The sequence below is a fragment of the Gadus chalcogrammus genome, chromosome 11, assembly GCF_026213295.1.
Source record: "Gadus chalcogrammus isolate NIFS_2021 chromosome 11, NIFS_Gcha_1.0, whole genome shotgun sequence".
NCBI lineage: Eukaryota > Metazoa > Chordata > Actinopteri > Gadiformes > Gadidae > Gadus > Gadus chalcogrammus.
The window spans coordinates 11,843,672-11,855,092 of NC_079422.1; the positions used below are offsets into that span (position 1 = coordinate 11,843,672).

An 11,421-nucleotide genomic window follows, 5' to 3' on the forward strand; every position below is an offset into this window, starting at 1 on the left:
GAGGCAAGCTATTTATAATATTGTGTTGTTGGCTGGCAGCTGAGGGATGTTTCAGCAGCGTATCCCTCGCAGAGATCGTTCCCAATAGAGGCTCTGTGGTAGCGTTTTATCAATGGTTTACCATTTGCCCAATGGGGTCTTTTCATGTAGGTCGTTAAAAAGAGGAAGAAACAAATATGTGGCCACTTCTTACCGCCTCACAAGAGAGATCGTAAGGGAGACGGTTAGGGGAGATTATTAAGAGAGGAGATTAAGAGAAATGCCTTAGAGATTTCTGAGAGATCTTTAAGATCGATCTTTAAGAAAGACATTCAAGAGAGATCTTTTAAGAGAGATGATTATGGGAGATCTTTTAAGAGGGATGAGTAAGAGAGATGTTTAAGAGGGATGAGTAAGAGAGATGTTTAAGAGGGATGAGTAAGAGAGATGTTTAAGGGGGATGAGTAAGAGAGATGTTTAAGGGGGATGAGTAAGAGAGATGTTTAAGAGGGATGAGTAAGAGAGATGTTTAAGGGGGATGAGTAAGAGAGATGTTTAAGAGGGATGAGTAAGAGAGATGTTTAAGAGGGATGAGTAAGAGAGATGTTTAAGAGGGATGAGTAAGAGAGATGTTTAAGAGGGATGAGTAAGAGAGATGTTTAAGAGGGATGAGTAAGAGAGATGTTTAAGAGGGATGAGTAAGAGAGATGTTTAAGGGGGATGAGTAAGAGAGATGTTTAAGGGGGATGAGTAAGAGAGATGTTTAAGAGGGATGAGTAAGAGAGATGTTTAAGAGGGATGAGTAAGAGAGATGTTTAAGAGGGATGAGTAAGAGAGATGTTTAAGAGGGATGAGTAAGAGAGATGTTTAAGAGGGATGAGTAAGAGAGATGTTTAAGAGGGATGAGTAAGAGAGATGTTTAAGAGGGATGAGTAAGAGAGATGTTTAAGAGAGATTACTGAAATGAGATGATAAGAGAGATACCATGAGATGAGATACTAAGTGATGTTTAAGAGAGATGATTAAGAGAGATTACTAAGAGACGTTTAAGAGAGATGATTAAGAGATGACTAAGAGACGTTTAAGAGAGATGATTAAGAGATGACTAAGAGACGTTTAAGAGAGATGATTAAGAGATGACTAAGAGACGTTTAAGAGAGATGATTAAGAGAGCTGTCTGTCTGACACGTGTCTGTGTGTCCAACAGGGGTCAGTGAGGGGCGCGTCGGTCCTCCCGAGGAGCAGGACGAGCATCAGTTCTCCGACGCGGAGGACTTCGACGAGGACGAAGATGAGGAGGACGACGACGACGATGACGACGATGACGACGACGACGAGGAGGAGGAGTCGTCATCCCACGATGACCCACCGTCCTCCTGCTCTTCCGACACCCGTGCGTCGACGGGGGCGCAGTCCACCTGCAGCCGGCCGTCCCAGCAGGGGACCCCGGACCGCGAGGCCCCGGCGGGGAGCCCCGGCCTGGAGCCGGCCCCCCACAGGCTGTGGTCCAGCCGGAGGGCCGCCTCGCCCGGCAGCAGGCGGGCGGTGTTCTCGCGGCGGGGCTGGAGCGCCTCCCCCCGGGCCTTCTCCCCCAAGAGTGAGAGCTGCTCCCCCAGCCGCAGCCTCTCCCCACGGGTGGAGCTGTCCTCCTCCTCCGGCCGCTGCCTCTCCCCCAGGGCCGACCTGTCCTCCCCCGGCCGACACCTCTCCCCCTCCCCCGAGAGGGGACCGTCTCCCGTCGGGACCCTCTCTACCCTGCGACCCAGGGCACCACACGCCCCCCCTCCGGCCCTCCAGATTCAGTACAGACCCCCGGTTTACCTACCCTGGGAGAGTCCTTGCCTGAAGGACGTTCCCCAGGTGAGTGGGGGGATAGGTGCTGAGTACACACTAACCATGAGTGGGATTAATAATAATAATAATAATAAATTACATTTATATAGCGCTAATATGGTACTCTAAGACGCTTTACATATTGCCCTATCTAAACTATGTAACAGACATATATTAAGACATCAATGGATTGATGCATGATAACCTGACGACTGCTATGATTGCATAATGCATGGGATGGCTTTAGGCTACGAGGAGGTCTGGTCCAAACCACCGCCAGCTGGATGGCTAGTCCTCTCCGGTGTTCTCACGGTGTGTTTGCTCCCCCTGCAGGAGAGCGGTGGAACGTCGGGAGAGGTGCCGATGTCCCCGGAGGCGACCCTGTTCCCTCCGGACTTCCGTCTGTCCTTCAGCAGCGAGGGTTACCCCGGCAGCCAGGCCACGGACCACGTCTTCAGCCACCTCCCTCTCCACTCGCAGCAGGCCAGGGTGCCCTACCTGATGATCCCCATCGGGGGGATCCAGATGGTGCAGGCCAGGCACCGCCCGCACCCCACCACCACCCCGTCCAGCCCCACCTCCCCGCCCAACGAGGGCCCGTCCCTGGCCCGCTTCGAGTGGTGGGGGGGGGCCTCCAGGCCGCCAGGACTAAGGACTCCCGGGGGTCGCTGGTCGGGGTACCAGGAGGCGGGAACCAGCCAGTCAGGTTCGTCCAATCCCCGCGCAGCGCTAGATTGTTCCACAACGGAGACCACAGACTCAAAGCAATACGGCAGCTCACATAGCTCCGCCCACAGCTCGACAGCGACCCAGAGAGGAGATGTTTACGCGAGAGACAAAAGCCGTCCCATACCGTCTCACAGTCAAGCAACTCACGTTGACTCGCATGCAATAGGGCCAGCGAGGGGGGGGCCAGGGGGCGGAGAGCCAGGTCTGCCTGAGGGTCCGGTGGGACCAGGAGCTGGAGGAGACTCCTCGAGAACAGACAAGAGCACTTCTTAATCTCCACATCCCAGTTCTGCTTTATGGTTTGCTACACTTTTTTTTTTTTATTGCTTTGTTTTTATACAGTTTTCAATACTATTGTTAACTTGACTGTTTGTTCTTTGGCAATATTCAGGTTTGGTAAAAAAAAAAACATGCACTTTTTTTCTTTGTGAAAATGTTTCTGTAAATCTATATATAAATCGATATATATTCCATATGTATCTCTGGTGATACTGCTATCTTAATATCTGTTTAAATATATGTCAAAGGATCCTGAATAAATTTGTAAATGACCAAAATCTTTCAAAGAAAAGTTATCACATTTTTGTTTGTCCTTTTTGTCCAGTATTACTCAAACTGCACAGTATTACTTGTGCCTTTATCTGTCCATGGTGGTTCATGTACCGTTTGTACAGTTGGACGAGGAGAAGGCTGTGAAACATGTTATTTTCTTTCTGTTGTTTAAAGGGGCGTGATATTTGATGTATGGATGATTTCTCCTCTAAGGGGCGTTGCTTTGTTACCACGGTAACGGAGGGAGGTTTGCAGTCAGGGTATAACGTTAGGAGCAGCAAGGTAAAAAAAGAAAATGCACTGAAGTTAAACGTATATATTTTATTACAAAGGTTTTTAGCTTAAAGCTTATCTCTGCACAGAGAAAAGTGCTCCTTATTTATTGTCATTTGATGACATTGAACATTGTTTGAGGGTTGTTTTTTTAATCTTTTTATTCTTGAAAAACAAAAATCATGCTTTTTTATTTAGTTCTTGTGTGTCTTTTTCGATATGTGAATGAGTTTGTTGGAGAGGAAAACCGCCAGGTGCACTGGTACTGGTAGATCAAGTGCCCTGCAGACTTCACAAACAAAACATTTTATAGTCCTCGGACAAATAAAATATACACCAAACTCCCCTGAGCTTGAGCCTGTTTGTGAGTAATTTTTTCGTGACTGCGTTGTTACCTGTTTTCACCAAGGAATCCTTCACAGGAATCTGTCACATTCTACACAATCATTTGAGGATGGTCTTTTTTTTGAAGACCTTGTTCGAGTCGATGTTAATGGATTCTTTATCGGAAAACTAGATTAATTTAAGGAGATAAAGTAAGTACAGCAGAAGATGCTGACATCACTGAAAGATGCACAACAAGGCTGAAGGATACATTCGTTGATAATAATATGTTGTCTAGATGTTTTCTCCTCTTTTAGAGACTGAGTGTTGCCATGCAAGTATATTATACAGATGTTATTCTATCTGATAAATGAATCCATTCAATTGGGCATATTCAACATGTTTCATCTGGGAAATATACAATTATTCGGATGTTCCTTGAATGTGCAGATATTTCCCTGTCAATATCCATCCTTTGATATCCTGTCAAAACGAACGGGAATACAGGATAAGTGAATCATGGCAAGCCCGCTTTTAATCTGACCTGCACCTGTGAGCCTAGACACTATATTTGTTTTCCCTGTCACTTTATGTCAGTTGCATCCACTTAATTCCCTTCCACTTGACGAGAGGGGAAAACCAGACAGGACAATAGATGACATAATGCTACCCGGGATCACTGGAGGTGAACACATTACATCTCGCGGTGCGGGGGTCTGTCCTGGAATGGTCTGAGGTGCGTGATGCCTTGTCCTGTTTCATTGCGATGACTGCTGACGAGGGAGGGGAGACCAAAATAGACCAAATCAAGGGGGTGGGGGGTAGAGAAGGGGAGTATGTTTACTGAGGAGTAATGGGCACCGAGAGGATGGGGCGCTCTAATTAAAAACAAACACACCTACAGCATAGCAGGCCCAGAGAGCAGCTAACAGTGGCGAGTCCAGTTATTTTTGCTCATCCTTTGATGTGTCTATTCATTGACTGATCACTGCATGGAGTGTGTGTGTGTGTGGGGGGGGGGGGGGGGGGCACACAGCTGTGCTTATGGAGGAGGTGAGCTGCGCCTCCGCCCCAGCTCTGTGTAAGAATGTGTGGAGGGATCTGTTATCATTCCACCGCGTAGTAATCTGTTGACCGCTCATTTCAAGCATTCCACACATCTTTATCTAAGCACTATCTGTAGCTTCCCGCTGTGAGATATGTGAGCCTATTTTTAGGTTGCTGGAGTTTGAAGATTAACTCAACTTATAAAATGCTGACACATTGAAGGCAATTGATACTGCATCAGACTCAAAACAGTGTGAGAAAAGTGTGTGTATAACTACAAAGTGATTCCTAACAAAACCACTTTGTATTTCCACATAACCCCATTCATTACGAACGGGCCAAGGTTATTATGGTCTAGCTTTTTCCATTTCCATTTCTATTTTTATGTTGCTCAGACTTTTTTTTTTCAGCCTAGTTTTAAATGTTTATTAAGCAGGTATGCTAGTTAACTCAATTCTTAGAGTGTTACTTTTAGTAATTTTTCTCATAAAATGTTGAATTTGTCAGGGGCGAGATTTAAAAGTATTGTTTAATAAAATTCCCCAAAAAGTTATAAGATATACACCTATTTTATTTGAAAACGTCCAAAACTAAAACCTTTTTCTCCTTTATCTGTTTTTTAAACACACATAACTGTTTCAGTTTGGTAGCATTTTTTTGCGTAAAGCCTGGTTTTTAACAACATTTGTTTACAATAACAATCTTGGTACAGACCGCCACAGCACAGCATATGGGGTAAAAAGCCAAATGACCAAACCAGCCTAGGCAGGATCATTTCCTTTGTATTCAGTCTATCTGTCTGGTTCTACCGATACAGGTCCCTACCCACCACAGCACCCAGGGTGATTATTACCCTAACAGTAGTCAAGGCAACTATTTGACCATGAGAGAGGCAACTGATGAAGGTGTGGGTAATTGCTGTGTGGGCGAGGCATGACGATGGGAGCTGGACGGAGCAACAACATGACAACAGAGATCCTGATTCTTTGTTGTGTGAGGCTACATAACTTGTGTTGTGTACAATGTGTGAGCCATGGGCCCCACCTCCTCTGTGACATCACGGCAGGGAGAGGAGGGAGAGGAGGGATGCATAAGTCGCTGGCCTCAGCCACCTGCAGCCACTAACAGATCAGTCGATAAACAGCCCTAGTACCCTGCAAAGCTTCCAGAAGAACTCTACAGAGATGTCTCCTCGCACCGCTATTCTGCTCCTCTCCTTTTGCTCTTCTCTGCAGGACGGTGAGTCTACCCGCCTTTACTCTCCATGAAACAAATGAAAATAGTAACTTGATCAGAGAATACATTAGGGTCTGCATTACACTTTTATAATTGATCTTTTAAAGTGTTTATACTGTCTGTTTTGTTTGCCCTTTGCGTTTGTTCTGTTTGTATTGTCTTGTCCTTACTTCAGCATGTACCTCAGTGTCTATTTTGTTTGCATTAGTACTTTTTATTTGTATTATATTGTACTGTGTTGTATTTTATCCTATATTTGTATCCTGAGTTTTTCCACTGCTTCTGGCCTGTTGCAACAAACACATTTCTCCTTTTGGGGATTAATAAAGTTGTATCTATCTATCTATTAGAGTGATACTAGTCATCTGTGTTTGCTTTGTTAATTGTACTAAAGGGGAGGTTATTTCAAGGGAAAAAACATATGTTGCCTCCTTTGCTGAGTTACAGTCCATCAGCACAAAAAACGCTCTCTGATATAGTATTGCATAGTGCTGCATTCCTTACTCTGTATCTGACCCCATGTTCCTTCAAAATGAATTCTCTATCTGTTTTTAGGGTGAGCCTTTATGACTTTATAATTGTAGAAATCATATTAACAAATGAGATCAGTGGAGGATAATGTTTTACTGTGGAAAGTTCGTTGTGTGTTAATTTTGTTGTACTTCACGTTACAATGACAATAAAGATATTCTATTCTATTCTTCTATTCTAAGTTGGGTGGTAAATATTTGTGGTCCTCCAGGTCTGAGTTTCCCGTCCACAAGGCGACCCGGAGAACCAGGTGGGGAGGTGATCTCCCACCACAGAACCAGACGCTGCTCCTGCAACAGCCGGCAGGACTCTGAGTGCCACTACTTCTGTCACCTGGACATCATCTGGATCAATACACAGAGGTGGGCGCACCCACATACATCAGGCCTGGGCACACGCACACAAACACACACTAGCATGGTGGCTACATACACACACGCATACTCACGCACACATGGGCACAAACAAACGTACACACACACACACACACACATAAAATACACACACAAACACACGCACACACACACACACACACACACACACACACACACACACACACACACACACACACACACACACACACACACACACACACACACACACACACACACAATCCAACCCATCCAGCCACACACAATAAAGTAGATAATGTTTCATTAGTTAGTTAGTCCTCTTCGTGCTTGGTAGCACATAAGGTCTTCACCAACGAACGCCAATGCTGCCTGTCTGTTGCCCAATGTTGCACTTGGCCCCAGGACCATCCCAGTTGTTTCATTGCCTGATATAAAATGTTCATGGTAATCTGAAAAAAATGTTAGCAAGCGTTTTTCGAGCACTAAAAACCTTTTCAGTGTTTTGAGGACAACAACAACAATGTCGGTTTAACTGTCATTGCAGTCATAAGAAGACATCATTACATTTTTATTATTTTGAATTCCTTATTTTTCTTCATCATGGTTACTTATTCATCCAACCAAGGAAGTTGTGTTGAAGGACTTACGGTCAGGCGTGTGATGGACCAACTCTTTTGTCCTTGGTAGCAAAACGACTCTTTATGGCCTGGGAAGCAGCGTGGCCCGCCGCCGGAGAGCCGCGGGTCGCTGCTTCTGTGCCAGTCCAACTGATCGCACCTGCTCCCGCTTCTGTGTTCAAAGGTGATGTAGAATGTCTTCGTTCTCTCTGATGATAATATTAGCTCTCATATGTTGTGATTGCGGACAATGCGTAAACTCAGTGAGTTCCTCCAGGGTGGTCATCCAACATAATGCAGGATAATCCTATCCTCATGCCCTAAATGAACACAGCTGGTGAACACCGCCCGGTGCGGAGTGTGTAGGAGTTCGGAGTAGGAAGGCAGGGGCGGGATTAGCGATGAGGCAGAAACAAATAACATGATGTGACAGATACGCTCACACAAGGCCGGTGTGGTGTGTTTGAACATGAAAGTGTTATTGGGTTAATGTGTTAGGTTAAGTTACTTTACTTAAGTTAACTTTAAGTAAGTTAGTTGATGATAGAGCCATGTTGAATATGTACAGAGAACCGAAGATAGCTTTTTTTTATTCAATATAGGTTTATCTCATCTATGATTTTTATAAATCACATCAAAGTATAATGTGATTGACAGAACATCCCAAACAATGGCATTAATCATTATATATTTATTGTCATTTAGAAATATTTAATATCATTAGGCCTAAATGTTTGCATCTTCATCATCAGCTTGGCCAGAACATCCCAAACACTGGCATTAATCAATATATATTCATTGTCATTTCGAAATATTTAATATCATTAGGCCTAAATGTTTTCATCTTCATCATCAGCTTGGCCAACTGAACTCCGGAAAGTGCCATGAAGAGATCCCCAGCCCACCTGCTCAATGTCCCAGGTGAGAGAGGAGGTTAAACAACACCATATTTACCTTCTGGAGGCTTTTCAGCCCTTCACATCTCACCCTCGTATCTTATATTTCCCCTGCAGAGGTCTGGCTGATGGATCTCAAAATAAAGCTGTCCATCTAGACACGAAGAACGCCTTTCATGCCTCTGAGACGGTTGTGGGCCAAAATAAATATAGATTTAATAGCGAGATAGAGACAGAGAAATAGAAGGAGAGAGAGGAGAGAAAGAGAGGCACCTGAACAAATGGTTCTACTTTCACACGAAGAGGTAAACAAAGGGCTGCGGAAACGCGTGTCGCACGATAGAGGGCCGTCGCGCCTCGTCTGTTAGTCCACGGTCGAGATAGTGGAAAACAGACCGATCATCGAAACACGCAGACACGGAGAAGATGTTGCGGCACTGGTTGAAGAAAGGCAATTAATAAAGAACTGGTTCTCTCTGCAGTGGTTGATGAAGCAAGAGATGAAGAGTTTAGGCCATCACTGACAAGTGAGTGGTGGTTGCACCTTAACGGACCACCCGCCTAACAGCTCGAAGGACAGTCTGCCGAGACCTGAAGATATTTGTGGTTTTACGCATTTTGAGATATGATGTGTAGGCTACTGATCTATTAGTTTAGCAAAATACTGTTTATTTCTAATGAAACATTTTAATAACGTAAAAATACTGAAAGTCAGTGTTTCTATTTAAAAAAGAGTAAGAGATTTAGTCCTATGTGTACATGTGAATTTGTGATGTGTGTGTTTTAGAGACAATGAATTGTTGGCAAGGGTTAGAATGTAAGAATAAACTATGGCTGACATCTTATCTCCATTAGGCTACAGTCTGAATGTTTTTTTGTTGTGATAAATCCCACATATTCAAATGCGTTGGCGATAGGCCTACTAATCAGAAGATATTGGACTTAACCCCCAAAAAAAAAAAAAATCTGTAAAAACAATATCTAAACTTTTGATAATTAAATCACTTCAACTTTTAATGTTTAATTTTTTGTGATGATGCCCTTAAAGAAATACGGCGGATGTTATCACATGAACGCGCCTATAAATGTCGTGTGACCGTTATTGGGCTGGCTTCAGGGAGTGACTGTGGTTTCAGGTGGAGTGGAGGGTGTGCCATGGATGAGCCCTGTACTTTGATTTGTGCTGGCCATGTGGAAGATTTGCTGCTGACATGCTCGTGCGTGTACGCTAGGCACCCGTTTTCTGTTCCACATTTTTCACCCAAAGCAAACACTTCACTGAGTTCAAACGGAGGCTTCTGGTAGATGTATTTTCTGGGGATTCAGGGCCTGAAGTGAACGATAAATTCAAATTTTAAAGTAAGTGTGATTGAAAATGATGGTGTGGTTCTATTGAAACAATGTCAACTTTTCGAAGCCTTCCATCGTTGAAAGGAGAGACCGCGAGATCTTTCAAAGATATTTTCCAACAACCGCGCCTTCCCTTATCAAGTGTTGATATTCATCGATGACAACAAACACTCCCTAACGGGCCATCAGCCAAACACCCTAACACACTTTTCAATTATTTTACGGCCATGTATTAAATGAGGCTATATATTCTTGCCATAAGATAAGAAGGAAGCTGATAGGCGAAGGCGATAGTGTTCGTGTGTATCGGTGGCCTACATCCAATTTATTTAGTGATGTAGGCCTATGCATATTGTCTGACTGCAAGACACCCTGCACAACCTCATTAACCAAAATGGGCAACAACACAAACCCCTTTTAATTATATTTGAAGGAATGTTGGAAAATCGGGATTGAATAGCATGATATTATACATTAAATGGTTTATACAGCATTCCACCAGGCTAATACAAGCTGGAGATGTACCTGAATGGTTCATAACTGTTGGTTGCAATGTTTTAGCTGGTAGCAACTAAAAAAAAACACTTGTTTTTTTTGTTGCTGTTTCCTATCAGAACAATTTATGTTGGAAATAAATATTATGTATCCTTTGTACAGTTTACCATAACATAAATGAAATTCAAATAGATTCATAAGGTGACAGATATAAGTCAAATGTACTAAAACATACAGAGAATACCTTTTTGATGCAGACTTTAAGGACCATGGAATAAGAAATAGTAGACTAAGGAACTTATGTTTTATATAGGCCTAATAAGATATAAGGGGCAACAGTATGATTATTGTTGACAGGGACAAGAGAGATGCTGCTGTATCAATTTACACTTTTGTAAGTTTATTTTTATACATAATAGCATGCATTATTTAAGGTCAAATAATGTGCTGAGTATTGCATACACATTTTACGAACCATAATGTTGTGAAGGAGATACATTTATTCTGCAAACCAAAGCATTAATATTAAAGTAGTTACTATTTATCTTGATAGTGTAGGTATGTAGGGATTCATCTTTGCATATGTATATTACTATGCAGGTGCCGGGTCAGGTGTGACATCTGGTTCCAGTTAGAGATGTTCCCTGCTGAACCCAATCCTTGTATGTATTTCACAAGCAGGTTCAGTGTCCTGGGACATCTGTATCTCCCAGCGTAATGGCAATGTCCTCTCCACACATCTTTTCTCTCCATCCTACCCTTCATGTGTGTAACTGACTTCTCAACCGAAGCTTACATTGACAGGCTGGGCAGCGTAATATATGACCCAATGAAAAGAACACAATGAGTGAAAGTGATGAAGTAAATGAAGCTTCCTTATTTAATAATATGAAAAAAATATATAGTATGTGAAAAAATCATAATGTGTTGATTGGACTTCATAACAATCGTAATCCAGTTGTATGTATAGAAAACATATATATAATCGCTTGTGATGATATTAGCTAAAGAGACATGGAGTAGTCCATCACTTGATGAACACAAACCATATTCAACTGCAATGTGATAGTTCCAGAGGTCAGATCCTCTACAGCTGTCCCCCATGCAACTTACATTCCTGCATAGCTCAGTGCCACTGCCCTGCTGGAGACAGAGATTGAGCTTTAAAACACAAACCAAGTCACAGTAGAAAAACATGAGCCAGTC

General features: G+C 43.3%; 2 protein-coding genes across 3 annotated transcripts in view; both read left to right on the forward strand.

The window, feature by feature from the left end:
- LOC130392196 (transcription factor HIVEP3) overlaps nt 1-4,400 on the forward strand; it is a 41,879-nt gene extending 37,479 nt beyond the window's left edge. For both annotated transcript variants that reach the window (XM_056602652.1, XM_056602651.1), the window contains 2 exons: nt 1,187-1,839; nt 2,146-4,400. In XM_056602652.1, the coding sequence (XP_056458627.1) occupies nt 1,187-1,839; nt 2,146-2,814 (1,322 nt within the window). In that variant the 3' untranslated portion in view covers nt 2,815-4,400. The remainder of the gene's footprint in view (nt 1-1,186; nt 1,840-2,145) is intronic.
- Nucleotides 4,401-5,897: 1,497 nt separating this feature from the next.
- Nucleotides 5,898-9,297, forward strand: LOC130392202 (endothelin-2-like). Its single transcript, XM_056602662.1, has 5 exons — nt 5,898-5,976; nt 6,716-6,866; nt 7,545-7,658; nt 8,331-8,395; nt 8,488-9,297. Exons 1-4 carry the CDS (start codon nt 5,922-5,924, stop codon nt 8,341-8,343), a joined length of 333 nt encoding a protein of 110 aa, XP_056458637.1. The 5' UTR covers nt 5,898-5,921; the 3' UTR covers nt 8,344-8,395; nt 8,488-9,297.
- The last annotated feature ends 2,124 nt before the right edge of the window (nt 9,298-11,421 follow it).

What these genes read in the sequence shown, in the direction of transcription:
- LOC130392202 (XM_056602662.1), top strand. Translation starts at nt 5,922, where the DNA reads ATGTCTCCTCGCACCGCTATTCTGCTCCTCTCCTTTTGCTCTTCTCTG. An exon ending in TTGCTCTTCTCTGCAGGACG is followed by an intron (nt 5,977 to 6,715) that starts GTGAGTCTACCC and finishes GTGGTCCTCCAG; the next exon opens with GTCTGAGTTTCCCGTCCACA. An exon ending in ATCTGGATCAATACACAGAG is followed by an intron (nt 6,867 to 7,544) that starts GTGGGCGCACCC and finishes TGTCCTTGGTAG; the next exon opens with CAAAACGACTCTTTATGGCC.